At 44.0% G+C, this 27,216-nt stretch overlaps 1 protein-coding gene across 3 annotated transcripts in view; it reads right to left on the reverse strand.

Annotated features, from left to right (window-relative positions):
- Positions 1–2,063: 2,063 nt before the first annotated feature.
- The window catches only part of EGFR (epidermal growth factor receptor), a 204,392-nt gene continuing 179,239 nt past the window's right edge, over positions 2,064–27,216 (reverse strand). For 2 of the 3 annotated variants that reach the window (XM_080386069.1, XM_080386070.1), the window contains 13 exons: positions 23,586–23,621; positions 22,169–22,310; positions 20,349–20,471; positions 19,010–19,108; positions 14,503–14,688; positions 11,050–11,205; positions 10,103–10,178; positions 8,845–8,991; positions 6,403–6,500; positions 5,788–5,955; positions 5,650–5,697; positions 5,438–5,543; positions 2,064–4,448 (listed from right to left, as the gene is read on the reverse strand). In XM_080386069.1, the coding sequence (XP_080242195.1) occupies positions 4,072–4,448; positions 5,438–5,543; positions 5,650–5,697; positions 5,788–5,955; positions 6,403–6,500; positions 8,845–8,991; positions 10,103–10,178; positions 11,050–11,205; positions 14,503–14,688; positions 19,010–19,108; positions 20,349–20,471; positions 22,169–22,310; positions 23,586–23,621 (1,762 nt within the window). In that variant the 3' untranslated portion in view covers positions 2,064–4,071. The remainder of the gene's footprint in view (positions 4,449–5,437; positions 5,544–5,649; positions 5,698–5,787; positions 5,956–6,402; positions 6,501–8,844; positions 8,992–10,102; positions 10,179–11,049; positions 11,206–14,502; positions 14,689–19,009; positions 19,109–20,348; positions 20,472–22,168; positions 22,311–23,585; positions 23,622–27,216) is intronic. The other variant, XM_080386068.1, reaches the window with a different exon arrangement.

A 27,216-nucleotide genomic window follows, 5' to 3' on the forward strand; every position in this document is an offset into this window, starting at 1 on the left:
ATGGGTGCTTGTCTGGAAATGCAAAGGTTCTCCTTGGTACCCTGGAGCAGTCCAGAAAGACCAGGACACCCCAGGCACCTGGTGATGGGACGTCTTTAAGCTGTTTGGGTCTGTGTGACATTGTTGTAGCCCTAACTGCCTCTCCCAGGGAAGAGATTCACCGCATAGTATGAGTGCTGCGTACATCAATTTTCACACGAGCAATCTCTGCAAGAGGGCTTCCCTTCAAGCTGGTAGCGGGGATGGGAGTGACGTGTCTGTCCCCACCCATACCTGCAGGAACGGTCAATGGCCTCAGTGATATCCCTGGGGAAATTTGGCAGCTGTCTCTGGTATGGATTGCCTGGCTGCACCCCTTCTCCAGCATTACTCTCCCTACACAAGCCCCTTCCTTTCAAATAAAGCATGGGACCGTAACGCTGGGGCTTCACATGCCCATCCACAGCGACGCTGGTGGGACGGGTCAGCACACTGAGGTGTTCCAGAAACCACCATCTAGTTCCAACTGCTCTCTTAAGAAAACTCGCTGCCTAGTTGCCCGCCAGCTGGAAACAAAAGCAAGCCCTTGGCTTCTAGGATGAATTTACCTGACAAGAGCAATTGCAACACAAAGGGAACTTCCTAAGCCAAGAAGAAAACAACCCAAGGCCCAAATGAAGTCAAGTGTGCTGACACTGTACGCAGATCACTGGAACACATCAAAGGAAGATGAAGACTCTTGACTTAACTTACATTTTCATATATTTAGCAGTTATTAAAAGTCTTAAATTACTATTGCAAAAGCAGTTCCATATTAAGTGGTGCTTTATGGTTAAGAGACGCTACGCACTAACTTGTGAGTGGTTTTATTTTGCCTTTCATGAGAAATACAGTAAAAAGGGACATGAAATTTTTTCTATTGGTAAGACTGTTGGCTTTTAAAAGTGGCTGTGGCCTGCTATATTTCCCTATTGAGCTGCATTTTAAAAATCAGCATTTTCTACCCACATGTCCTGAGGGACAACAGCAGAACTTTCAAGTTATTTCTGGAGGCTGAATTATGCCGCCCGACAGTGTTTGCCTTTGTGAGTACCTGGATCTGCAGGGAGCTCCTTGCTGTTAAAAGGTCAGTGAGCTGCAGTGGGAAAATCAGACCATTTCAGCGGCTTATTGATTATTGTTATTTTCAACTCAGTGGAAATCATTTGGTACATCGCTGATGTCTGTTCCTCTCTGAGCATCATCTTGCATAGTGCGGTCCCATCCGCTCCCAGTGGTGCCGGATCTGGCCCTGCAGGCACTCGCCCACAGACTACAACCTGCTGCCCAGTTTTTATTTTTGGCTGGCCTTTTGAATTGTTACTGAGCTGCCAATTTACAGTTTATGGCTTACGGGATACCTGCTTACCGGAACTACTTTACAATATAACTGATCCCACCAATCTGGAATCAGTACGTTTGTATCGGGAGTTTGTGGTCCTATATCCTCTTCCCTACTTTTCTCATCAAAAACAATACATTCAAAAAGCAATGCTCTTTCAAAAATACATTGCTCAATTTTTAGATGAGTCTCCTTGTTTCTTGCAGTGAGTTGCTACTGAATCCCTCCTAAATTGTTTTAAAAGGGCAAGCATATTAACCTCTATGAAATAATTTTCATGCTACATAATGCTGGTGATACATATTGCTATCTCTTAGTGGCTTGGTTTAGTTAACAGGTTTAAACAAAACATCAATAAACTCCTTTGTGCAATAGTGTCTGAAAGATTTGGCAGGAGAACATGTACTATGTGATTGTCTAGTGTTCGGCTTGCAGACATAACAGATTTAGCAAATCGAAAATTATCTGCGATTTAGATCTTTTTTTGGGGGTTATGTACATTCCTCCTGGGGCAGTGGGTGGAGAAAAGCAGCACTGCCTGTGCTCACATGTTGCACGCTTGTGAGAGCAGCACAACACATCTGCTCTCAGGAACGCAAGGAGCAACCTGCCACTAACTGGACATGGGAACTGGATTTAGGTTAGGGTTTTAAATACAAGCTAGTAACAATCAAAGTCAAACATCGCATCCTCCATACTGCTGTGCCTGGTACTCAGCCACAGTGACGCGTATGTCCCAAATCTTTGGATTTTGACCCAATATACTGCTTTACTCTAGACTGCAGTGTGGCTGGTAAGTTACTGCACACACACAAGCTGCTAATGCATTTTACACTATGTTACTTAGAGAAGGGGTCATTTCACATGACCATTCTTCTCCGTCTTGCCTCAATAAATCTGTAAAAACAATGTTCTGAGGATTTGCTGCTTGCTGCTGGACTCCAGATGCAATCCTTAAACTGAAACACATACTGATGTATGCAAAACATGGTGGTGGCAGAAATCTGACTTATTATAGACTTATTACAGACTACCTAACCTCTGTGACTCAGCTGCTTATGCCACCCCTCAAGCAAGTTGTCCACATTCAGCTAGCTAAAGGCCTTTGCACCAAAATCACCAAACATGCATTTGCCTTCTGATCTGGCGGTTTGATTAAAACAGCCCTGCCAAGCTGCTTCTGGGCTGCATCTAAATCACTGACTAAATTTACATTTTAGGCACTTTACCCCTTCTACATTTGTAAGAAATATTAATGATGGAATAATCTGAAGTTCCGGATCATGGGTCCCTGGTAAAGAGTAGCTGCTTTTGCTGCTGTGATTGATTTATACTATCAGGCTAAAAATCTCAGCCTTCCTCACCTGCCTGTTCCACACTGATAGGAGAAGACAACGCTGGGTATTTTAAAGAAGCAGTAGGCAGCCCTGTGTTTCAGAAGAGGGAGGTGATCTTTTCCATCGCTCCAGATTATTCTCCCTTTCCTCAGTTCACTCTCACTGCCCCTCCTGCATTGCCAGGATCTGTAACCCCACAGGGCCAGGCAGCCAGCCCCAGCGTGGTACAGCAACTGGCAGCCAGTAAAGCACAACAACTGATAAACCCCTTTTCTTTGCCACATCTATATGGGAAAATGGTTTCTGCTCTGAGCCCCTTCAAGAAGGGAAATAAAACTGCTTGGCTAGAGCTACCTGTGTTTCTTGCCCTAGTCAAATTTAATTTAGTATAGTTCTTCCAGTCTGTCTCGTGAACGCTCCAATTTGCCACCATTTGCATTTCCTTGACATTTAATTAAAGTCTGTTAAATGTTATTTGACACTTCATTTTTCAGTTATGGCAACATCTTTAACAGTTCTGCTGAAGAAGAAAGGCATTTTGACAACTTGACAGCTGCATAAGGGATCAGCAAAAAAAGATGTCTTGTGTTTGACCATCAGAAAACAGAGTAATGAGCACTTTAGAACCATGTACAGATGATGCTGAGGTGAGTTCCTCCTGTCAGTTTTTAGCAGTAGTGGTCAGTAGGTGATGCATTGTGCCATTCCTTGTGTTAGTTTTCCCCAGAGCGATCCACTCCATACCGCCCTGGGCAGAATCTCCCATCCATCCCCCAGATGCACTGCTCTTCATGCCAAGAGGCAGTATGTAGAGCCAAATCGTAAAAATCCGGTGGTTTGGAGTAACCGTTTCAATTCCCGGAGTTCTGGAAAACTATTTAGTAACATTTTTATTTTTTTTCCTGCTGGTGATCTTGAGCACCACATAGCAGACCAGCAGTACAAGCATCTGATCTCTTAAAAGATCCAAAAATTCTGTTAGAAACATTTATAAAAATACAGACTGTAGAAAGGAATTTGACTGTACAATGTGTACAGCTCACAAGTTCATCCCAGAGTGGCTTCTTACCATGCTACCATTTGAAAATGAAAGGAATGCATCCGTATTTCTTCTGTCCAGCCAGATCCCGCTCCATCCCAACATGCATCCCAGTGCAGGCTACAGGCCTCAGTTATTATGTGGAAATGGGCGAGAAAAGATGCAAACTACCATCAGATAGGCTTCACAGTTTCAGCCTCCCTGCTGAAAAGGAAACGTGTGCTTATTGATGCATTGTGGTTGCCGTTCACTCTGGGCAAGGGTCCGTTCTTGCAGCAGCCAGGTAGTTCACCCAGAGTCTGGCTTGCCTCGTTGCAAGAAGAAATTCTCTATGGTCATGCCGAGGCTTCAATGTATTCACTTTTTGGTGCTGCTACCCTTAAGTACTCTGGGTTTTCTGCTGCGGGAACTTTCAAGAGACCGTTGGGTTTGGTTTCCTTCGGTAAGAAGTCCTGCTGGTAGTCAGGATTGTCCAGATTTATTTGGTGGTTGCCTGCCTGGATCCAGTAAGGAGAGCTCTCGAAGACCGTCTTGGCCAGTGGAGACTGGTTGGTGTTGAGATACTCCGGGTTGTCCACAGCTGTGCTGTGTGAATTCTGGTAGCTGGAGTCCGTGGGGACCTTTGAGTTTGCTGTGAGAGCAAAGTTGTTGTAGATTGGATTCTGGACCGCTGAGGCAGATGCTTTCTTGGGCGCCAACTGGTTTACGTACTCTAGAATAAAAAGAAAATAAAAATAAGGAATGAAAACAAAGAGATGTAAGTAATGCAGCCACCTGCATCACTTGAGATGTAGTTTCAACCCAGCTGCCACTTGCTCTTCACACAGCATCTCAATGAGCTTCCCAGCGCAGAAGAGAGCCGACGGCAGGGACTGCCATGCCGTGGCACCAAACATGCTGCCCTCCAGCTGACCTTCAGTAATTCAGTTTGTAAAGCAGCAGAAAGATGGCTTGAACCACGAGACAGCAAGATAGCTACTACTGATTTTAGTGACGTGTGGGTGGCTATGTCCCAGATACTGTTCTGAAACTGCAGTCTGGGAGCTTAGCTGCCAGAAAATGTTTCCCTAGAAAAATATTTAGAGAGGAGGAAAATGCTTAGAAAATACAGGACCGTCAGTAACAAGAGACTCCACGTTTCACTTCAATGCCACTCCTTGCAGGGTCTTTCACCCTTTTTAGCTGTGGTGTATTTTTGGAAAGGTTAGATGGGATTTTTTGAGGGCACAAAGCACCATGACCACATAACCCAGCACCATCTCCCTTGGTGCTTGCTGGCTCGCTCACCAACCGCCTACACTGTACGTCCACGTGAAACTATGAACTGCCTTCTGTGTATCAACATCTGAAAGCAGTGAAACTGCCAGAAAGCTGTTTATATTGCTCAGATGGTTTAAGGGGTGAAACCTGGGTTTTAGAGGATATTCTCCCCAGTAGAAAGCATGCAAGCTCCCGGCCAGATGACACACGTGGCAAACATGAGGAACATGGCCTATGAAGGAACCAAAAAGAGAAACAGCCAGATAAAGTGTAGGGAAAGGATATGTGCACACATTTCCACTCCCATTTACCGAGAAAAAAAGGTAGGAAGCATTTGGATTCGCTTCCTTTCTACAGAAAAAGAAGGACAATGATTATATTCACGACCAAATGGCTTGTGAATGACTGCTCGTGTGACGGAGACATGAGAGCCATACTCACCCGGGGCTGGCAGGAAGCTGTCGTCTATGCTGTCCTCCAGGAAGGCACCCGTTGGGTCTGAGCTATACCTCTGGACGAAGCTGTCTTCCCTCACAGGGTGCCCCTGCTATGTTGGAAGTAGAGAAAACCAGTATTAGGGGGACTGTTTTGTAGAAGTTGATCCACACAGAAAGAGTTGCTCCTTTTTTAAAGGTCAACTTTTTTGGACTTACCCCATTCCTGTCAATGCAGGTTGTAGCAGAGTTGTTGCTAGTAGCACTCTGAGAGAGAGAAAGAAAACACAGACATCATGAGAGGCAGCTCACTCTTAAAACTGCTTGTCATGTTTCCACAGAGGAAAAGTTTCATACCAATGAACTCAAGAGAGGAGTGCGGGATGTTGAAGGGCTGTTGAAGAAGCCCTGGTGTGGCACGAGATACTCATCCGCATCCACTATATCTTCCATGTCCTCCTCCTCCATCAGGGTGCGATAAAATTTGGAGTCCGTAGGGCTGGGCAGGTGCATCCTGTCATCTCCCTGTGAGACAAATGGGCGTGAGGGAGGTCTCGCAGGCTGCCTTCGGGCCCTCACTATCCCCTCCTCCGGGAGACAGAGTGATTTAGCCAGAGGCCCAAGATACAAAATCTTGAGCTGTGTGTTTAACCGAATTTACCTAGAGTTTAGGGGAATTTGGGTGTGCAATCTCTGCCCATGCTGCTGTAAAAGAGCTGCATTCTTAAAAGGATCAGACTGTTCTCTCAGGACTGCACTATGGACTGTTACTGGCCTGAGGCTGGGACCAGGACTAAGAAAATAGTGACTGCTCTTGGAATTCTCTTTGTGATTCTAGCTGAAAGAACCTGGCCAGCAAGGATAAACTGGGCCTTAAATTATCCTTATTATATGCTTTCACATGCACTAATCATCATTTTGGGTCTCGTATTAAACGCCCGCCAGACACCTTCCCACTGTTGGGCTTAGTACCTGTATAACGAGGTAGCGTGGGGGGTCCCGGGCCATTTTGGAGAACTCTGCTATCAGTTCACGAAACTTGGGACGGCTGTCTGCATCAATCATCCAGCCTGGAGGGACAACAGGGAAAGCAGTGCACAAATGAAGTTGTCTCGGTGATCAAACACAGAGCTTAAAATAAAATGTAACAGCAAAAAGAGCAGTGCCACGCATGGAACAAAGAAAGGAGGTCCCCGTAAGGGACCATCGCAAAGAGTTTGTTCACCAGCCACTGGTGCATTTAAAATACACATCCTGGCAGTTTTGGGAAGAGTGAAGGAGGTGAGATAAACCCCCATGCTGGCAAACCTCCAGGATGCACCTGTCTCCACTCCTGCTGGCTATCTCTGTATGGGCAGGCAGGTCCCACCAGACCCGAAGGAGAGCAAACGGGTGGCCAGCCTGGACTGGTCCAAACTGGCCTGCTCTAAAAAAGCTCCTGAAGGAAGGAACACAAGCTAACTTCAGCGGGTGCCTGCAGAGGTGCGGTGATGTGACTGTCTAGTCGACGAGCTGCTTTGTGGAATCCTGGGAAGCCTAAAGCAGCAGCTACCCTCTGTACCAGATGTCTTCTAAAATTCAAAACATCCTTGCTGGGGACATTTTGAAGCATTGTATCTAAGCTGTATTTAATTAGTAACCAGACTGTAACAAAAACAAGTCCTACAGCCTAGTGTGGATCAATGCTGGATGAGATTTTGGATATAGATACTGGTGGTTTGTTTTATTGCTTAGGAAACCCACGCTTTGTGTTATCAACTAATGGATGAGCTGATGTAGAGACTCTTGCATTTAAAATTAAAAGTAATAAAGGTCAAGCTTACTGTGTCTAGAGGAACTCATAAAACCCAGCCTATCCATAGTAATGGAAGCAATAATATGCCATCTGAAATCTGCATTAGACAAAATCTCATCATTCCCAGTGACTTTTTACCATGCTAGAAACAGGATACCTTGCTAATTCAAGAAGAAATCCTTCTTGCTTTTAGACAGAGTGGAGCATTTTGGAGTTTGCTGCTGTTGCAGAAGTAGCATCTACTATTTCTGAATTTATCTCTGAGTGGGATTCCCAAATTCTTTTAGACAAAACGGTGCAGCTTCAGCAGGGTCTGTACCACAGCCTGCAGACATGGGGTGCTCGGAGCAGTGAGAGATGTGCAGCTGAGTCCTGCAGCAGAAGGAAGGCTCAAACCCCAGATCCTCACGCTCCTGCGTTTAAATTCAGCATAACGGTATGAAAGGGGATAGGGATGCTCTGCTGGCTGTGTTTTACAAGCAACAGGTACGTGATTAGGTGCCTGGAAAAATGCCTTCTTTTTGCATCTGGGCTGGCTCTAGGGAAAGGCAGGGGGCTGAGGTGTCAGTAGGGTTCAGCATCTCTGAGGTTTAGTTTTTAGGACATTGCTTTTGGGTCTGGGCACCACCCAGGCTCGGTGCACACATCTGGATCTGGTTCCTGCTTGCCCTGAGGAGCACAGGATCAGGCTCAGCCTGTGTGGAGCCTGTCCCAACAAAGCGACATGTGGGTGCTCTGGGATTCCCCACAAGTGCTGCACTCCAGGGTATCCATGATGGCATGGCTCCTGTTTCACCAACAGGTACACGTTCCTCCAGTGACAAGGTCTTAAATGCCACCTAGTGGGCTGCTTATCAGCATCCTCACAGTAGCGAGCAGGGATGTGGCAATTGTGGTCTAGAGATGTGTGGGAAGCCAGGCAATAATCTGACATTTTAGCAGCTGATAGAAAAGGGGCGTGGGTTTCAGAAGCCCTTTGACATGCCCTAAAAATGGCTGAAAAGCGCTCCAGAGACCCTCAGCTCTTGTGCGACTTCACTGCAACAGCTGTGTGCCCAAAAGGGGCCATCAAAAATGAGGAAGAAATCGGATGAGGAACTCCGGATCCTCACGTGCATCTGCCGTTATGGTGCTGCCTGTGCTCCTGGCACCCCTTTAGTTAAAGGAGGACACAATCCACATGCATGACTGTAGGGGGAAGCATACTCACATAAGGGGGAGCCTGGAGGAGAAGGCAGTGTTAATTTTATTTTCTAGACATACAAAAACAGAGTATCAAGTAAAGTGGGTGGTGTTATGCTAATTTATACTGCCTAACAATATCAGCTTAAAATAATTGACAATATCAGTCAGTGGTGTCGTCCTGGTTTCGGCTTGACAGGTGTGTGTGGTGAAAAAAACCCACTGGTTGGCTGAATTAGTGACTAATGAAACCATATCCCATGCTTCTAGCTACAGCTCCAGGTGCAGGAACGCACTCTGGTGTCACAACTCCTTCCACAAAACCCTATTGCTGTGCCATCACCAAGGGTACGGCATGTACAAATGTGACACGGTGAAGGCAATTCTGCTACTTACTCGACTTAGGGGAGCACCCACAACCCCAAATGTGAACTTACATTTGACCATGATCATGTAGACGTCGATGGTGCAGATTGGGGGCTGGGGCAAACGCTCGCCCTTCTCCAAGACAGAGGAGATCTCACTGGCAGGGATCCCGTCGTACGGCTTGGACCCAAATGTCATCAGCTCCCAAACTGTCACACCTGGAGGGTGGGAGGAGAAGACCATGAGGGACGCTTTACCAGCAGCTGGGTGCTTGCTTTTCCTTAAGGTTTTAGGGCTTGCTTTTATTTAAAAAAGTTTTAGGGTTTGCTTTTATTTAAAAAAAAAAAAAAAAAAAAAAAAAAAAAATCTCAGCTAGTATCTCAGTGTTGAACATCACACAAACTTCCCAGCCCCACAGAAAGCAAATGCAGGGTACCGTCTCTGTCTCCAAGCAAGTGGTTTGAAAAATGGAAGTTGTCTTTTTTTTTGTTTGAAAACAATCTCTTTGGAGACGAGCAAAATCAGTTTTTGAAAGATGTGTAAACCAGCTGCCTTAGTGTCATTTGCTGACATACCATGCACTCTTGTGATGTAGCTGTTGTGATTGTCTGGTAGCTTAGGATACAAAACAAGATTTTGGATGCCAAGATACATAAATGGATTAAGAGGACCAGAGGCTGTACTTTTTCTAAAAGGACACAGGATCTGACCATCTGCATTAAATATTTTCCAGAAATGTGAGAGCCCATGGAGTGGAAATTTTGGAATCAGTTACTTTGAAAAGTTTCCTTTCTGCTCCTCTTTTCTTTCAAGCTGATTAATGAACTATACCAAATATAAAATGCATTCTCTAAGGAGGTTATCACTTTGCTCCCCTTTTAGCATTGTCCTCTCAATATCAGGACAGCACAAGCATTTTTGGCCACAGCAGAGTTACACTAATTGACGCTGACTGCCAGCGTGGCCAATGGTTTTAAGTCCTCCCTCTAGTTATGTGGCTTTCTTGTCAGCCCAGCTACATTTCACGTGAAGCTGCAGAAGAAAAGCATCAGCAGAAGTTCAGCAAATGGAGCAGAGTCTCCTACCGGCAGCCCCTTTCGGGGGAGGGCTCATCTTCTGAAAGCGTATTCTGCAAAACAACTTGCACCTCACTAACATGCGGTTTAATGGGAATTTTAACTTGTTGAATAGGTGATTCTGGCTCATTGCTAGTGTTTAATCTCTCAGTCTTCTCATAATAGGAAGAAAAATAGTCGCTGCGTAGAGTCACTAGGAAGTCCTGAAATTTTGCAACCCATTTGCAATACTTGGAACTGGTTTTAGACTCACCATAACTCCAGACATCACTCTGATGGGTGTAAATCCGGTGTAAAATTGACTCCAATGCCATCCACTTAATAGGAACCTAGGAAAATTCACAAATAAGCCTTAATAGGCTGATGCAAAATTTATTAGTGGTATTTACCACCAGGTGGTGTATAAACCAATAGTTCGTTGCAGAAGGGGAAAAAAACCCCACAACCCAACCAACAAGCAACACAACCACCTGAGTGGCAGAGCAGGCAATTTTTGAGTGCCTTATTATTATTTTCATTTATTATGTTGAAGCTGAGAACTTGCAAAATATTAGGTGCAATTGAAATATCTCCTACAAATTAGTTTTACAATATTTTTAACCATCAAATTACTATTTCTTAACCTTCTCCCACAACAGGACACAAATCCAGTCTCAGGCTATATGACAAAGACTGATCTGCACTCATATGGTTCCCATTTATGGTCTCCACAATATTTGCAAGCAGCTTCCCTTTTATTTCTCAGCAGGACACATTCCCTCCATCAGCACGCAGTGCAACACGAAGGCGTGTTGAACCAAGCCTGACAGGTCTTTCTTCTGCTATAAATATACAGCATTCCCTTTCCCTTCATAAGCTGCACAGTATTATTGGTGTTGGCGACACCGATGAATTCAGCCATGATTTTTTTTTTTTAAATATGCTTTTTAAATAACATTGCTTTTTCCCAGACATTCTGGGTGGGAATTTCAAAAGCATTCCCTGCTTTGCTACCTCCGCTCCCGCTGCAGTCCCACTGGTCTGATGCTGCTTTCAGCTGATTTCAGAGGACTTCCACCAGCTTCAAAGGCAGCATGCTGAGATGGCAGCTGAGTGCTTTGAAAAATCCACTCTCTATTTTTTTTAACCCTGTGCTTAAGGCTCACGCGCAAGCACAGACACTGACAAACACGCGGCAGTTCACTCCCTGATGCGCTTTACCTTGCCTCCCTCAGCATGATACTCCTTCTCGTCGGCACCCAGCAGCTTTGCCAGCCCAAAGTCCGTGATCTTCACATGCTGAGGAGTCTTAACGAGGACATTCCTGGCAGCAAGGTCACGGTGTACCAGCCGACGCTCCTCCAAATAGTTCATGCCCTGCAATAACAACAGACTGCTGGGTTTGGATGTGCCAGTGAGTTACCAGACTTCAGCTGCTCTGCGGTAACTGTACGCACACCACCATAACCATGGGGTAACCCGTCCCACCTTCAGAAAAAGGTTGGCTCTTTCGATTTATGTGATGCTTATTGCAGGTAGAGCACATGAGCGTGTGCAGTTACACGGAGAAGTAAAAATTACCCTCCAGGAACCTTTCTGTGGGTCCATGTGCTGGTAGGGTGATGAAGATAAAATACAGAAGCAGTTAGATATAGCAGGGGCTGCGGTTCCTTTGGGATTTAGTTCAAGAAATACAAAATCAGGATAGGGCTTTCAAATAAGGTGGCAAACTCTCCTTTCAGCTGCCCTTTTGGAAGTCCAGTGACTGCAGGAGAGCACAGTGCAGAGCTTACCACCTTCCATATGCATGCAGGCCAAGCCTACAGAGCACATTTAGACCTCAGTCATTCAAGGTTACCAATACTGCGTCTTAATACAGCCTGCTCTGCCTTCTCCCTGCTAACAATGAGGTAGGCAACCCACTGCAAAGGTGAAGGAAAAGAAAAAAGAAAAAAAATTCATTCCATGGCTGAGCTCAGAGTCGCATCTATTTTCAAGTTCTCTTTGAAAAGGCAAGTTCTTCCAGTTTCACTGCCTCCCATGATGAGATTGGGTTCGCCATAGCATACGTGCTTTTTTTGCTCCAACTGCCTCTCACAAAAGAATACGACTAATCGTGCTGGTTTGACTTCTTAAGCATAAATCTAACAGCTGTGTTTCTGACCACAGAGGTTACTCTCCCCTTTCCCTCAACACCAGTCTCTTGGTGTATGGAATCAAAATGTTCACAATTTCTACGTTTCCTGCAAGATCTTCTCTAAAAACCATAATTATCCCCAGTCCACAGGTTTCAGCTGGTGATAGCTCATGTGCTTGTATTTTTATGAAGGCAGAATTAATAAAAAAGTACTTATAACCTACAAAGTTCCCAGCAAAAAGATCATATTGATGTGATGACAGAGCACTAGAGGGAATAATTCCCTTCCAGCCTCCACCCCCTTTAAGACCACTGCTAACCTGGACCACCATCGAATCCTCCACCCAAGTCCCTCAGCAGAACTTCACCCATGTGCTGCTAACATTGCCAAAACAAACCACCCCAACAAACTGGCACGATGCCGCTGTGAGCATGTGTTTAATTACAGAAATAGATCTTTAGCGAGCAGAGCTCTTAAAACAAAACATCTTGAGCTGCCGACAGAAAACAGACTATGTTAAAAAAAAAACATAATAATCACATAATCCAGTCCCACTAGGACAAAAGTTTTCCTGCTAAACATGCCTTGCTGCAGAGCCTAAGGCGCAAAGCTGCTGAAAGGCAGAATATCGGTTTCACACTAAGCTGTTTAAAATGCTGATGGCTAAAAGACTTGTGCACATGCATAACCTCACACCAAAGATGCTGAACTGCTCATCTAGAAAGTTCAGCAGATCTTTAATTGTGCGCAGACCTGGGGTTTAAGCCATTTGTCATCATTAAGCATGAGACCAATGTGTTCAAAGGGTTACTTCACAGTGTTTCTGCACATGGAGTGTCTATGCTCTGTCATAACATCTTGTCTGAAAGACAGGACTCCATACCCCAGTGAAAGATAATGTTTGTAAAAGATGCAAAGAAAACTTATTTCAAAGCTGTGAAAACAGAAACAAAAATAAGCTTCCCAGGGAACTTGCCTCCTGCTGGTTAGTTACCAGACATCAATATATTTGTTTCATTTTTTTCCCCCTCTCCAAAAGTAAATTTTTGAAGAGTCAGAGAATGTCCAAAAATCTGGCATGACTTTATCAGGGTAGTAACACCCGACACATTGGTGGGAAAAAGCCGTACACATGATTTACGAGTGCTCTGAGAAGAACTTCAGTGTGGAGCAGCACAAAGGAGTGTGTTGAAGGTCAGACATCAGTGGAGAGAGTAGAGGTTGCTATGGGCGTATGTGGAACCGACATGGAAAAAAATCAAACAGAAGCTAACAATTGTGAATGGCAACCTCTGGGGCAAGTGATGCCCCAAGGATCAATTTGGGGACTCATTTTGCCACCTTAAAAATTAACGAGGAGGAGGAGGAGGAGGGAAATGTGGCCTCCAGCTCATCCTCCGAAGGGACTGAAACCAGGACAGAGCAGTAATTGATTTTAAACAAGAGAGCAAAAGAGAAAAAAGCCGTTCACGTCCCAGGTGGACACATAAATTAAAATTCACTTGCTGTGGAGCGCACTGCAAAAAAGTACACACACCGAGATGAAAAATGTGCTCTGTATAGTTTTGGTGGATACATTTCTGAGGTCTTCAGTATGTTTCCTGAAAGCAAGCCACGGCTGGGCAAGCCTGGGATGTATACAAGGTCTCGAGGGACCGATAAGGCTGTAAGTGTGTGGTTAGCCTGGGATCAGCATGCCCGAAATAAGCATCATTAAAGCAGCCAGGCTCTGCGGATACTGCCATCCCATACGACAAATCTCCAACAAACTGCAGCTATATTTTTGCTGATTTTGCTTCATTTTTCCATGCTTGCACATGGCTAACCACCTTCCAAACACAGCATATTGCTGCTAAGGGCTAGAAGGCTGTACTTCAGTCTCCTTTGCTGCTCTGCTCTTTGGCAAACAGTGCCAGGTATGATAATGAGCCTTCTCCTTGGCACTACGGCCATTGCAATTAGATCACAGGCACCAACTCAGTGCATATAAGTTACAAAACAGCCCTGGGGTGCCTGAAAGTCTTTTGGTCACAGCCAGCCTGTGCTAGAACAAAGTTGGTATGTATTCATCAGCAGTTTCAACCCCCAGTCCTCCAAGATTTCAGCCTGAAATTCTCCGAGGCACCCAAGGAGGTGTATTCAACAACATCACTGCCCCATGGCACAGGCCAAAGGAACTGATGGAAGCAGAATTTTGGTATGGGAATCACCAAATTCTTCTCACTTCCCTGCCACAGCTTCATTGCATCACATTATCATTTCATTACCAGGTGTTTGGTTTGGACATAAATGCCTTGGTGATAATATTACGCTGTCTAGGAGCATTCTGAAGAATAGCTAAGGTTTGCTCAGCAGCTTGAAAACAGTAAATTGTTTAAGACAAAGTAACCATTTCCTGTCACGTATAAGGTATCTAGGAACAACATGGTGAAACAGAAAGATTTACAGAGACAGGTAAATAAATAAATATATCCCATGCTGTCACATCTCCACTGTAAGAGTTTCAGCTGATCTGGAGGCACATCAGTCCACTTACCTTTGCAATCTGCACACACCAGTTGAGAAGGTACTGGGAGCCGATGTTGTCCTTGTGCTCTCGGATGTAATCGAGGAGGCAGCCATACGGCATCAGCTGTGTGATGAGCTGAACAGTGGAAGTGAGGCAGATTCCCAACAAGCGGCACACATGAGGATTGTCAACGCTAGCCATCACGTAAGCTTCCTGAGAAGAACAGAAAAAACTCAGCGTGAAACAGCATGACACAAATATTTGGAGGCTGTTGAAAATCAGTTGGTCATTCAAGAGGTTGCTAAAATACTATATGCAAATTCTGTGCCACCTATCACACACAATGTACTTGTATTTCCCACTCTGTGGTCCAAGTTTTTCCACTCAGTGGAAGGTCCAGATTTTGAACGCTGAAGCATCACCAAGATGCCGCAGCAGAGCCAGTGTCCCACTAGTGCTACACCAAGCAAATGTGGAACATAAAATCCTGGGGACAGACCAGGAGGAATTAATAAATTGAACGTCAGCTGGAAGCTGATGGGATTTGATCATTTTGAGCACTTAAGGGCAACACATCTTGTGAATATGTCATACGGCTTTTATTCCTCCACAGAACTTTTCACAAATCTGACTGGAAATCAGTACTTTTGGGACTTCTGCCCCTCTGTCAAGGTTCGTACTAACCAAGAAAGAAAAAAGTCATGTAGGATGCAACTGACAGTTCAATTTTTTAAAGAGACCATGTTCTTCTTGACCATGTTGTTCTTCAGTCCATGTCAAACAACAGGCTAATAATCAGTTCACCTTTAGAAGCTTAAATACATGTTTTATTTGAAGCAACACTGGTGAAAATAACATCCCCAATTGGAAAAGCTGTTTTAGACCCATATAGTGATGTAAATGATACCAGGAAGGTACTTACAATGTGGGAGCCCAAGCAAAATAAAACCTTTGGTCAACTGGAATTTTGGGTTTGAGTTTCATAAGTAAGTGAAAAAATCTTCTTTCAAGCCTGGGGTCACCCCATGTAGCTTTAGGTACCGAGCTAAGGTACCCAAGGTACCTGCTCTTCCCTTGCTCTTCTGTAGGAAGGGGAAGACGCCTTCAGAGGCTGGTACTGTATGCTCCAGACACACTGAATACATCCTTTGATATGGCCATGGAGTAAAACCCCCCAGTTTCATGGTTTTTTTTGGTGCAACAGCCACTTATGGATTGAAATTTGAGATCTATATATAATCATACATAATATATATTATGTCAAGTGCCACCTCAAAGACTGAATCCAAATTCAGGAAAAAATAAAGAGCTGAAGTTGTTTGCTTTTTTAAACTAACTTTGTGTCTGGTATACAGTATGACACATTTAGATATTTTTAAAGCCATCTGATTGGAAACCAGCACAATGGGAAATAAATGGGAATTTTTCCATGCAGTGAGCTTTTAGGTCAGCATCTTAACTCAGCAGCTGGAGTGACGCCAACTAATCATCCCTCAGCAATTCAGCGTTAGGCTAGCAGCCCCCCAAAGCCTGAAATCACAGTGAGGGCACTTTTGTGGCAAGGAAAGGGGCAAATCTGTGCTTTCTAAGAGCTTAAGAAAAGAAATACCATAGCACTTTACTCATCATCTAACAAGCTTTCCACAGATGTGACATAGCTGCGTGGCTGGTAATAACTATTATTAAACAAAGTTACTAAAGCAATGACGTTCATGAAATAAGCAACCCCAATTCTTAAGCAACACTTTCTGGCCTTGGTATTGTTGCTTGACGTGCCAGCCTAAGCAAAACACGGTGTAATGCAGCTTCTTCTGAGGTGCTAATCCTGCATTTGGTGTCCTTGTTTTGGAGCCCCTGGGATGAAAGTGGCTGCTGGGCAGCTAGTTTAAAGAAGATCTCCAGCAGAGCGCTCCTCAAGCTACGGTAGGGTGTGAGCAGGTCATCAAGATCTATTGGACAGCACTGATTCTGTGGGCTAGCTCAAGGAAAGACAGAGCAAGAAAACAATCTGCTGCTCGATTATGTAAGCATTTGTGGCAGCATTTTGTAAAGAATCTTGCAGCTCTGTCATGCAATGCTCAAATGTAAGCAGAGACCAAAACATGCTCATCTCCCTGGGCTTCCAAACCCAGCTGTTGCAACAATGAAGGGCGCTTGTTCCTTGCCTTGCTTCTGGTTGGGATTCAGATCCACGTTGTGTTCCCTCTAGCAGTCGGGGTGGGGTATATCTGCGGAGTCAGTGCCGTTCTGGCTGCCCACCTGCCAGGCAGCCCTCATGGGGCTGAGGGGGGCTCACAGCTGGGATGCTGAGGGAGCGGGGCAGGCATATGGGCCACACAGCCTTTGGAGCATGTCCAAGCCTTGACGCCACCTATTACATTTGAGACTTGGAAAGCAAAATGGGCCACTGCCTCCTTGCAGGGGGCAGAAGGGAGCTATTGTGCGGTCGTGGGTCCCTCTAAGTAGCCCAAGACATTAAAGTGGGCCTTTGTTTCAACTGTTTATCTTGGAAATCTCTGCAGTACACTCTGACCTGCTCCAAGTATGCTTGGTATTCAACAACAATCTTCTGAATTAGCCCTACCCTAATAAAGCCAGCGAGAGCACGCCTGGATTGTATGAGCTAAAGCTGCTGCGCTTGTTCTATACCTGGCATGTTTATGTAAGACAAATCATCTTTAATTGGACATTATTATCTCTGAGGTTTCAGGGACCTTGAAAAGTTGGTTTTGTAGCAAAAATCTGTTTTGAGAGGAGCTTTTGGAGTTTTCCTTCTGACTTCTTTCACTGGTTTTGTATTTTTTAACTTTTTTCTGACATATAGAATAAATTCCACCAACCAAATAATCTTAAAAAGGTGCAGGACTGAAAAAAGCAAAAGCTTTTTATTAAGCATCCTAATTCAAAGGAAAAGATAAGATAACACAGAGATGTGCGACAGAAACTTCTTTGAAAAGAAAGGACTTTGATATCACCAGAGTGTGCAGCTCCTGCATCTACTGCCCCATTGTATGACTATCTTGATTTGCTGAAGGCAAGATGCAGTACTGCAGGCTTATTCATTACTTTCCTTCAGTATACAGGAATTTAATGCAGTTAAGCCCACAGCATGCTTTGTGTTAGGCTCCTTCTCACCGTGACAGGGAAACGGGGGGGGGGGGGCAGAGCTCTGGGCAGGCAGCCGAGAAGCATCTTTGCCAGCTCCTCACTGCAGGAATGCTGGCGAAGCAGGGTACCGCAGCCTGCCCGCTGGCAGGGCAGGGGCACCCACCAGGGCTACAAGGGACCTGGGAAAGGGCTGACACTGGTCTAGAGTCTAACTAGACTAAAATGAAGATGGATATTGCTTCACTTAATGGATTCTGAGATGGACCACCTATTTGTTCGCATTGCTGTCACGCACATACCAAATCATGTGGTACATAACACATAATCTGTTGGAGTAATGTATTGGAATAACACTGCTTATTCCAGCTGATCAGAAAAATCCAGTGTGCTTCCTTCAGTAGCACAGGTGGCATTTTGTTCACCGCCATCCATCTCCAGACACTTCTATGAGATTTGTTAAGACCTTCACCAGCTTGAACCATACGGGGTGAGCCTTGCTGCCTGAAGTGTCATTTGCTGGCCAACGCTGGACTTATTATTTTTTTTTTTACAAATTTCCCGTTAAAGTGGCTCGGTTCACACGCACACACGTTTCTTGTTGCTGAGGACTGAACCAGAGCACAGGAAAGCTGAACCGAAGTTACACTGAACATCTCAGTGCTCCTCTCTGCACTCAGCATTTTCCTTTCCTTGTATATAAATATATATGTATATCCTTGGTGCTGTATGTTCTGTGGCTTCAGATCTAGTTCAGATTTTTATCTATTCCAAGTTCAGGGAACTTTGCATTTAGGATGCTGGCTTACCCGTTGTAAACTCACACATTTATAAACTCCTGGATCAGCATCCCATAGCCTTTTCCCCTGTTTTCTGAAGTGATGAGCTACACCCAAGCAAGAAAATAGAATTCCCAGGCTCCTTTTGGGAAGCGAGATAATTTCTTGCTGTTCATGGCAGAGAAATCAGACAGCTGAGATTTTTTTTGTGTTTCTTTTGGTTTTAGTTAATTTAATCCTATGTAACCAAGCAACTAGCTTATGACAATCTTCAGTGTCAGAATCCAAAAAATCATTAGATCTGTTGTTATTGGCTTTAGCTGTACCACCGTAATGGCAATGGATGCCACAGTTTAAGGCCTAAAATGTCAGAATAAAGACAGCAGAATTAGCTGTAAACGTATGGTCCTGACCTCTCCTTAGGTCACCCCACGAGCTTAACATTAGTATTTGGACTGTGAGCACAGGGCTCGTAGGAGACACAAAAGAGCTTCACAGCCTGGGCTGCAAAGCCCAGCACTTGTAGAGGGACAGTTCAGGTTGGGGCGCAAAATATTTCTTCCCACCCAAAACCCTGAAATCCCTTTAGCTGCTACAGAGGGAAATCCACAGACCACTGAGAACTTGACAAAACAAATATGAAAACTTACATCAAGTATTTCCTTGTTGGCTTTTGGTGATGTAGCCTCTCTCAATTCTTTAATAGCGACAGGAATTTTAACCTTCTCCCCTTCTGGGATCCAAAGTCCCTAGCAAAAAGAAGTATAAAGAGTTACTCAGTCTCATATCTAACTGGTTAATTCTCACAATTACACATATGTTTGTCTTCTGAGTAGACTTAAATATTCTGAACAATGGGAAGACAACAAAAATATGCAAAAAATGTGTCTTGTGGGCATTAACAAAATCCTGTTAATGGAGTGTTATTTCTCTTTCAGTCACCTCTACCCTATTTTTTTGAAAAAACATGTTCATGACCATGTCTGTATAAACAGCCCAAGAGATGCATAAAGAGCAACTTTTGCAGATGTAAATCTAATCAATCAGTGCATCACAGCAACTGCACATGCAAAACCTTGCCACTTCCAATTTAAAAATCATGGGATGAAAAAAAATTGGCATTTTCTCATGAAAACAAGATGGCATCTATACTGTACCAATAATCCCATCCTAAATGTACATCGTGGCCTGTTGGTTTATGTCCAACTGGTTCAGTGCTCTATATCTATAGTGTCAGGAGGCATTTGGGTGGCAGGTAAACAGTGTGACACTGTGAGGACACTCTGCTGATGTACCCAGCATTATAGATGCACATTCTCAGAGATCAATGGGATTTGTTGCCTTGAAGTTCCTAGCCACAGCTGGAATCCTGCTTCAGAATATAAAGCTTTATAAAGAGATCTATGAATCTACAGTTTATATTTCAGTACCACTGGCAAAACCAGAAATACATATCTTGAATAAAAGTAGGAGCACAGAAAAGTGGAACTTGGTGAAGAGGAAACGCAGAGGATCAACAAACGTCAAGAGAAAAAATACCTTGTGGACCTACACATTTGAAGGTGTGTAGACACTTCCACACATCTGAGTCAGTTCTAATGAAAGAGTGATTGACAATTATAAATACAAGAGCCCAGACCACATGGAAAAATAGTTTAGCACTGAGCTGACCAAAGCACATTTCGTTTTTTGCTAATATTCACAACAGGGTGCATTTGGCTGTAGTAGTTTTAAAATTGAAATCTTTGTCCTCCAGGTTCAGCAGTATGGCTTTGGCAACATCTTACATAGAACCTGCCACGTTACCCAATTTGTAACTCAACTAATGATGATCGAGTCATCTCTCTGCCATCCAATACATACATACTATAAACTCTAGTCTAAAAGAATATCTACATGATGATGGCAGCTCCCAGTCCATGCTTTGTTTGTGTGTCTTCTGCATGAGGGATCAAGATGAAAAGGAGAAGAGAAACATGATGATCTTACCTTATAAACAGTGCCAAAAGCTCCAGAGCCTAGAACTTTGACCTTTTTAAATTCGGTTTCCTTCAAAATTCTCAGATGAGCCTGGTTGGGTGCTTCCCCGCTGGGTGTCAGTGGTTCAACCAGCTGGTGCAGAGAGAAAAAGACATTAGAAGCATGTCACAGTCTAGGAGGACAGCAAGCAGCACGCTTTGGGGAAGCAAAAAAATCCTTCCTTTAAAGTAATGAACATTTTATTCCACGAGAATTTTACAGGAGGACAGCTCCACTCTTGACTTGCAGCAATAAGTATCTGAAGTTGCTCCAAATTTTGCAGGAAAAATCAGTCACAGAGTGACAACCGCCATTCTGAAGGCAAATGAAGGTACATACACTGCTGTTCAAAGGCGGGCTTTGACTTCAAAGCCTTAAAACATGGCATGGAGAACAACGTAATTACCTTAGATCCTAAAGAAGATTATTTATTTATTTATTTATGTATTTATTTATTTATTTATTTATATATATATATATATATCTATATATATCTATCTATCTATCTCTATATCTTGAACTTGCAAATAAATTACAAAAATGTTTTAAATACTGGGCAAAAATCACCTGCAACCTTTCAGGTCTGCTTTTGTTTAACTGGATGAAATTCCTGTGGTACCAGTAGCTCCCCCCGACCACAGGGTTTCCAAGCAGCAGTTGAAACTCTGAGTGATTCTCTTCCCAGTAAAGAAGGAGATGGTGAAGCGGTTATTGATGTTTTCAAAATCTGATCTAAGACTTACTGCAGACAGCAGGGATGCCCTCCAAACAAGAGATATTTAACACTTTTTTGGTGCTTTTTCTTTTTCCTTTCCCTTGAATAAAACTGTTTAGCTAGATATAGTCTTATTTTAGCAGGTCAACAACCTTTCTGTGGTGATGAGATATCCTCATTTTGATGACTCCAGAGGGTTCAATACAAGCAGAGCACAAATTGAACTCTGCTGTCACAACTGTAGAATACAGTGGTATATAAAATATCATTAGGTGGTGCATTAAATTAGGTTCTGCAAGACAATTTTTTGTGTAGCTGACTGCAAAACCAGCGAGTACAGAAGGAATCTGCAACTGGGCTTTTAGCAGAATGCTAAATACAATTTGCTAATTATTTACTAGGATTGGACTAGAAAAAGAAGGAGGCTAATCATAAAAGAGTGGCTTTAATCCAAGATAATGAATTTTGCTATTTGGTATGTGAGGTACCCAGAGGGTGATGCTGTAACACACATGAACCATTCACTTTAATGGCTTTGTAGGGGTTTTGTGCTGAAAAGAAACTGAAGACAAGACACAAACACTTCCTCAATTCCTTTCTCTCTCTTTTTCCACCCCACAAGATCAGACATACACCTGATGAAGTCAGTGAAGTTTTCCAGAGTGCCCAAGTTGCCGCAGCAGCCCCAAGGCTTGCCTGGAGGGAGGAACGATTTGTGGCTGAGGGTCTACACAGCAAGGTGGTATGGATCAGAAAACACAAGGCACCTCACCCTGAAGGCGTGTTTTTTTCCAAGTAGACAATCTCAGTGCTTTTCATTGGGATTTAGACATCTAAATCCCCTAAAGCTTTTGGAAATTACATCCAGAGGCATCAGACTTGAGATGAAGCGAGCAAGCGTTAGGTGCACACTGCCTCTTTTCCAACTAGCGCAGCAGGCACCGTGTTTGCCAACACGAGGGCTTGTTGAGTTACAAGGCAGATACACAGTACTTTAATTCCCTGGTATGAGGTGGCCAGCACCCAGTGCCCCAAATAAAGCAGCCGCTGTTGCAGCCGTGCCAGCAGCACTCACCTCCCTCTCCTGCAGCAGCCGGCGCAGGGTCCGCTTTCTGACAATGTGACGTCTCCGCAAGTAAAGGCCGATGCCCAAGCCAACCACCACCAGGCACAGGAGACCTCCGACAACGCCAGCTGCAATAGATGGGATTTTGGAGCTGCAAGACAGAAGGGGATGCAAAAAGAGAAAAAAAAATGCTTAGGTGTAAGATTTAAAAAAAACACTAAACACCCTACAGAGGCTGCGTGAAACCTTAGGTTTTGATCAGGTGCACACTCTGGACATCCACTTAAGCCTATGTGACACTTTGGGTATCTTGGGCATCTGTATTTTTAAGTTCCTCATCCAGTAACCTGCTAAAAGTCTTCACTCTTAAACTCACAACCGGAGCTGAACATCATAGCTTAAGCAAGGACAATTTCTCCTCCCTCTGATAAACCCACCAAGCATGTGAGCATTGAATCTGTGAAGCTGATGTATGTCAGCCATGGGCAGCCCACACGTGGTCAGATACACGAAGCACCTGGAGAGAAGGTGATACCGAGATGGCATACGCAGCTGCAGTACCAGCGATGAAGGTGACATCTCACCATTGCTTGGGCAGCCCATGCTGTAAGGGTCACAGTGGACTCCAAAGCATCAGCCCAACTACCCATGTACAAATGTCTGAGGCCAGGCAATGTTGAACCATCCACATTGTACATGCAGGTCGCTGCCTTTTTATTAGAGCCTCGGTCATTTCAAACTTCAGTTGAAAAGAAAAAACCCGTTTTCCTGTTGGTTTTTGATCTGTACTCAGAGATCCATCACAGCTCTTTCTAAGTTGCTCCAGGGATTACTATTATAGTCACTTTTTAACAATATTTCTAGGCTGAATTTGTCTTGCCATAGTACGTCTTTGCAGCCAGAAACTAAATACCCCTCCCTTAGTCAGAGAAGCCTGTTTGCTTGTTGCCTGACCTTGAGCAAGACACGAAGCCAAACAGTGCAAAATAAGATCTAGTGTGAAGAACAAATGTCCACCTATGCATGGAGTGGCTGGAGATATACAGATCACAGGGCTGGAAAAGACCCCATGGGTCTCTGACATGAACACCCTGTAATGCAGGTAACCATATCAATCTCCTGTCTTTGCCACTAGTTTTTCCTCCTTTCTTTTTTCAGCTCCTCCTTTAGTTCTTCAGTGACAGATCCTAGGTCTCACCTTGACTAACAACCTAAGCAGAACAAGATTTTGGAGTCTTGTGCCAGGAATATTGCTTGTTTTTTGAAATAATTTTTATATTGTTGGAACCTGCTCTAATATGTCACTTCCCTGTATAGAGCTTAAGACTTAACTTCAGCCCCAGCCTTGCGGTGTCCAGCGTGGCAATGTAAACACACATGCATTCTTTCCAGCTCGGTCGCTAATTGTAGCAGATGAAATACTCACCCATTTGGACAGCCTTCAAGACCTGGCCCTTTGCACCTGTAAAAACAAATGAACATTACAAACATATTAGCTCTGGCATACATACTTCTGTAATTCCAACTAAGAAGAGTGCTACTGATTGAAGTTTGTGTTGCAGAGCAGTCCAAGTATCAACATAGGAATTTATAATAGTCACACACTCTATTAAATATCAGTCAATAGCCTTGCTCCAAAATGTTTTATCTAGATGCATTATTTATGCTGCATACTCAGCTTAATGAATACTTTAAAACCACTTTCTGTCAGGCAGTAGAATCAGGGGAGGACACAGATACACCGAATTCAAATGGACCTGTGCTCCCTGGCTCCGCGTGGACGTCTGCCTTAGTGCAAGAAGCTCAGGGCTGACTGTGGAGAACAACAAAAGTAGCCTCTCCCTTGCACAAGGGCAGAAAGCTACATGGAAATAGGGCACTGCAGACCCTCCTGCATAATCCTGTTTCCTGATAAGTAAAAGACTCCAGTTTCCAGACTTACTATTGCAATGGAAACATGGGCAGCTGATACACACTCCCGATCACAAAAGAGGATCTGACAGCACTCCCTTCAGCTATAGTCTGTTGCATATGTGCCCGTGATATTTTTCTTTCAGAACCTAAGATATTATGTTACTGGTAATGTAAACAGGTATGACAGTTACCCAGAGAGCCAGAAACTCTACTAGCAAGTCATTCACCCTCCATTTGAGTTTAAAATACCTGAAATTAACTTTTGCAGCCCAATGCAAAAAACACCACAGATGAAACCACAGTGACTGTATTCACTTGATGGTCTAATGGGTGTGAGAGGCACCGTGCATTCCCGAAGTGCTGCTGGGCTACAAGATGTATGCTTTTCATGGGATCTGTGGTCTTTGTGGCGTCTACCAAGGAAGGAGAGCATCACAGAGAGGGTTACATCACCTCTGAAGAACAGAGCACAGCAAGGAGAAAAGTCCAGTTTGTGGTATCCGCTCCCTGCGCTGACTTACAGAAAATGGATCATCCCAAAACAACTCTGGAGGAGGTCAAGTAGGGGGTAACGAGTGAGCCTGTGCCAGTAAAACTGCTCTGAATTCCCTCTCACTGAGAGGTGGGCCCAGAAAAAAATTAAAATGACAGGTGGAGTTGCAGATCTTATCTCATAACTTGATCTAGGTCTGGAGGAGGAAGAGGTGAAGCAACCACTCATTTTATTGGATTTTTGTTTGTTTGCTTGTTTTTGTTACTCTGATCTTCCCTCGTGTATTTGTGTTGTTTCTGGGCCAACGCAGCGCTCCAACAGCCAGCATCTGGAAGGTCTTGAGAGTTCACTGGGCTCCCATGTAGGAATGTACATCCTGGTGTCCTGGACACACTGGAAGTGCAGCGCATACCAGTTCCCGGATCCCGGGCGCCCAGCTTTGTTAGCGTTCCCTGTCTGCCTATGGCTTGGTTTATTTGCTCAGTTGTGTAACTAAGTGCAGAGAGGCTGCACGTGCAGAGCAGAACCACCAGCTCACTTATGGTCGCAGGAAATGTATCTCACTTTGCACACGGCTTCTCTCTTTGGGTGCCCAACAGATAACTGATCTAGGACCCAAGACCTCATCCCAACATCCTCTACCACGTGGATATGAATTTCTATATGCTAATGCAACAAAGCACATGCAGCTTCTCCTGATAAGGATGTGAAATTAAAAGACTGCACTTTACTTCAGAATGTGACTTTGGTTCTTCAAAGTATCTCTTCCTAAAAATTCTGGTTTGCCATACTACTTTATGATGGCAAATCCTCCATGCACTTCCTAACAGCAAAAAAAAAAAAAGATATAATTAGCTGAGGGCATAGTATCTAGTCTGAGGAACAACTGAGCAGTTATTTTCCTACACCAGAAAGTAGAAGTGTAGATTTTAATCTGTCTCCTTCTTTTTTAAAAATTATTTCCCACATAAATGTATCATCAATATTGAGTCTGGTGGGATAAAGTATAAAGGTGTTTGGGGATAAAGTAAGAAGGTGTTTGGGAAGAAAAAGCCTGCGCTTTTCAAATCCCATGTGATTTTCTGATTCATTTCACAAGTCAAAGAAGAAACGAAGTCTATGACAAACATCCATCTAGGACTAAATATAACCATCTTTCTTAATGTGGAATTTTATGATGACACTCAACATAAGTAACCCAGGTTTCATGGAATCTAAACAATCACTTTTTCCATTCCCAAATCATTTTTCTTCTGCTTACAGAAACCAAAAAGAGAAATGTGACCTTGTGTTATGAACTGCCTCAAGATCTTGTAGATATATCAGGAATCTAGCAGTGGTTGCAGTCTCTGAAATATTTCTCTACTCATTTGAAAATTAGATCTGTGCACAGCCCCCAAAAACTATTGCATCCTGAACTCAGCATTTCACCTGTCTGCGTAAATATTACTCATCCCAGTGCAGACTTTTTTATTTCCCAAATCCATCAAGATTTTAACAACTTTCTCCTCGAACCGCAGTTCCTAATTTGATGTAATACAGCCAGGTGGCTATGATTTATGGCCTTTCAGAAGGGACTCGCGCTATAACAGCCGAAGTTACTTCACAGTCATAAAAGAAATGGAAAACCATTGGGCTTTTTAAAGCCTTACAAGAACTTTCCTCTGCCCTTTCTTCCTCATTAACTTTCAGAGGGTGACAAAGGCATCACAGTTGTTCTGTGCTGCTGTAGCCTTCTCTCTTGGATGCCCGGCTGCTTTCTCACACCCCTGCCCCCAAATACCCTGGCATTTAACGTGAAGACTGGTGAGATATGTAGCGTTGGTAGCGACTGCGGAGGCAGGACGAGTTGGCCAGTGCTGTTAACTGCAGTGGTGGTTTCTCTCCTTGTTCTTCCACCACAGCAGATGTACTCTGGGACAAACCAAAGCCTTCAACGCCAAGCAGATTAATTAAGATGGCGTGTGTCATTAGTTGCTAGGGATATAAATGGGTAATTCCAGGGCTTTTGAGATGTTGCTCTCTGAATCGGAGCATATTTTCCCAGCTGTACTAGAGGGAGAGTAAAAGGAAGGTCACGTATGAAATCCCCAAGGGTTTACAGGAGAAATGGGAGAGAATGGGCCTTTCAGGCTGAGCAGGAGAAAGCTTCCTCCATTCTGTTTTCTAATGAAAGCAGCAAATAAAATGAGACTAGATGGGATTCATCACGGCAATAGAAAAGAAGTGATGTGCTACAAGTAAGCACACTTAAAATAAAGTACCACAGCTCGTGACAAAGCTCAGCTAGGAGGAGAAGCCAACTTTACCTGCAGCTTCTTCAAATAAAGAAAATGGAGCCAGATTCTGCAAACCCTTACTTGCATGACTACAGAAGTCAGCTTGCTGCTAAAATTTTGCGGGCTCTAGTTGTGAAATTGGACAGGGACAGAAAGAAAGTTGCTGTTTCTTGTCACACAGCAATTGCTGAGACTGGTTTCTAAGGATGCAAAAACTTTGTAAGCCAGCTATTTTCCACCCACTGCTGAACAGATATCATTTCCTGCAGCACAACAAGGGAAAGGCATGAAGAGAAGTAAGCGGAATTACTGATCGATTGCCTTCATAAGGACAATGCCGTGCCAGACTGCGTGTTCCCAGATTATGCCTC

The sequence above is a fragment of the Falco punctatus genome, assembly GCF_963210335.1.
Source record: "Falco punctatus genome assembly, chromosome: 4".
NCBI classification, from domain to species: Eukaryota; Metazoa; Chordata; class Aves; order Falconiformes; family Falconidae; genus Falco; species Falco punctatus.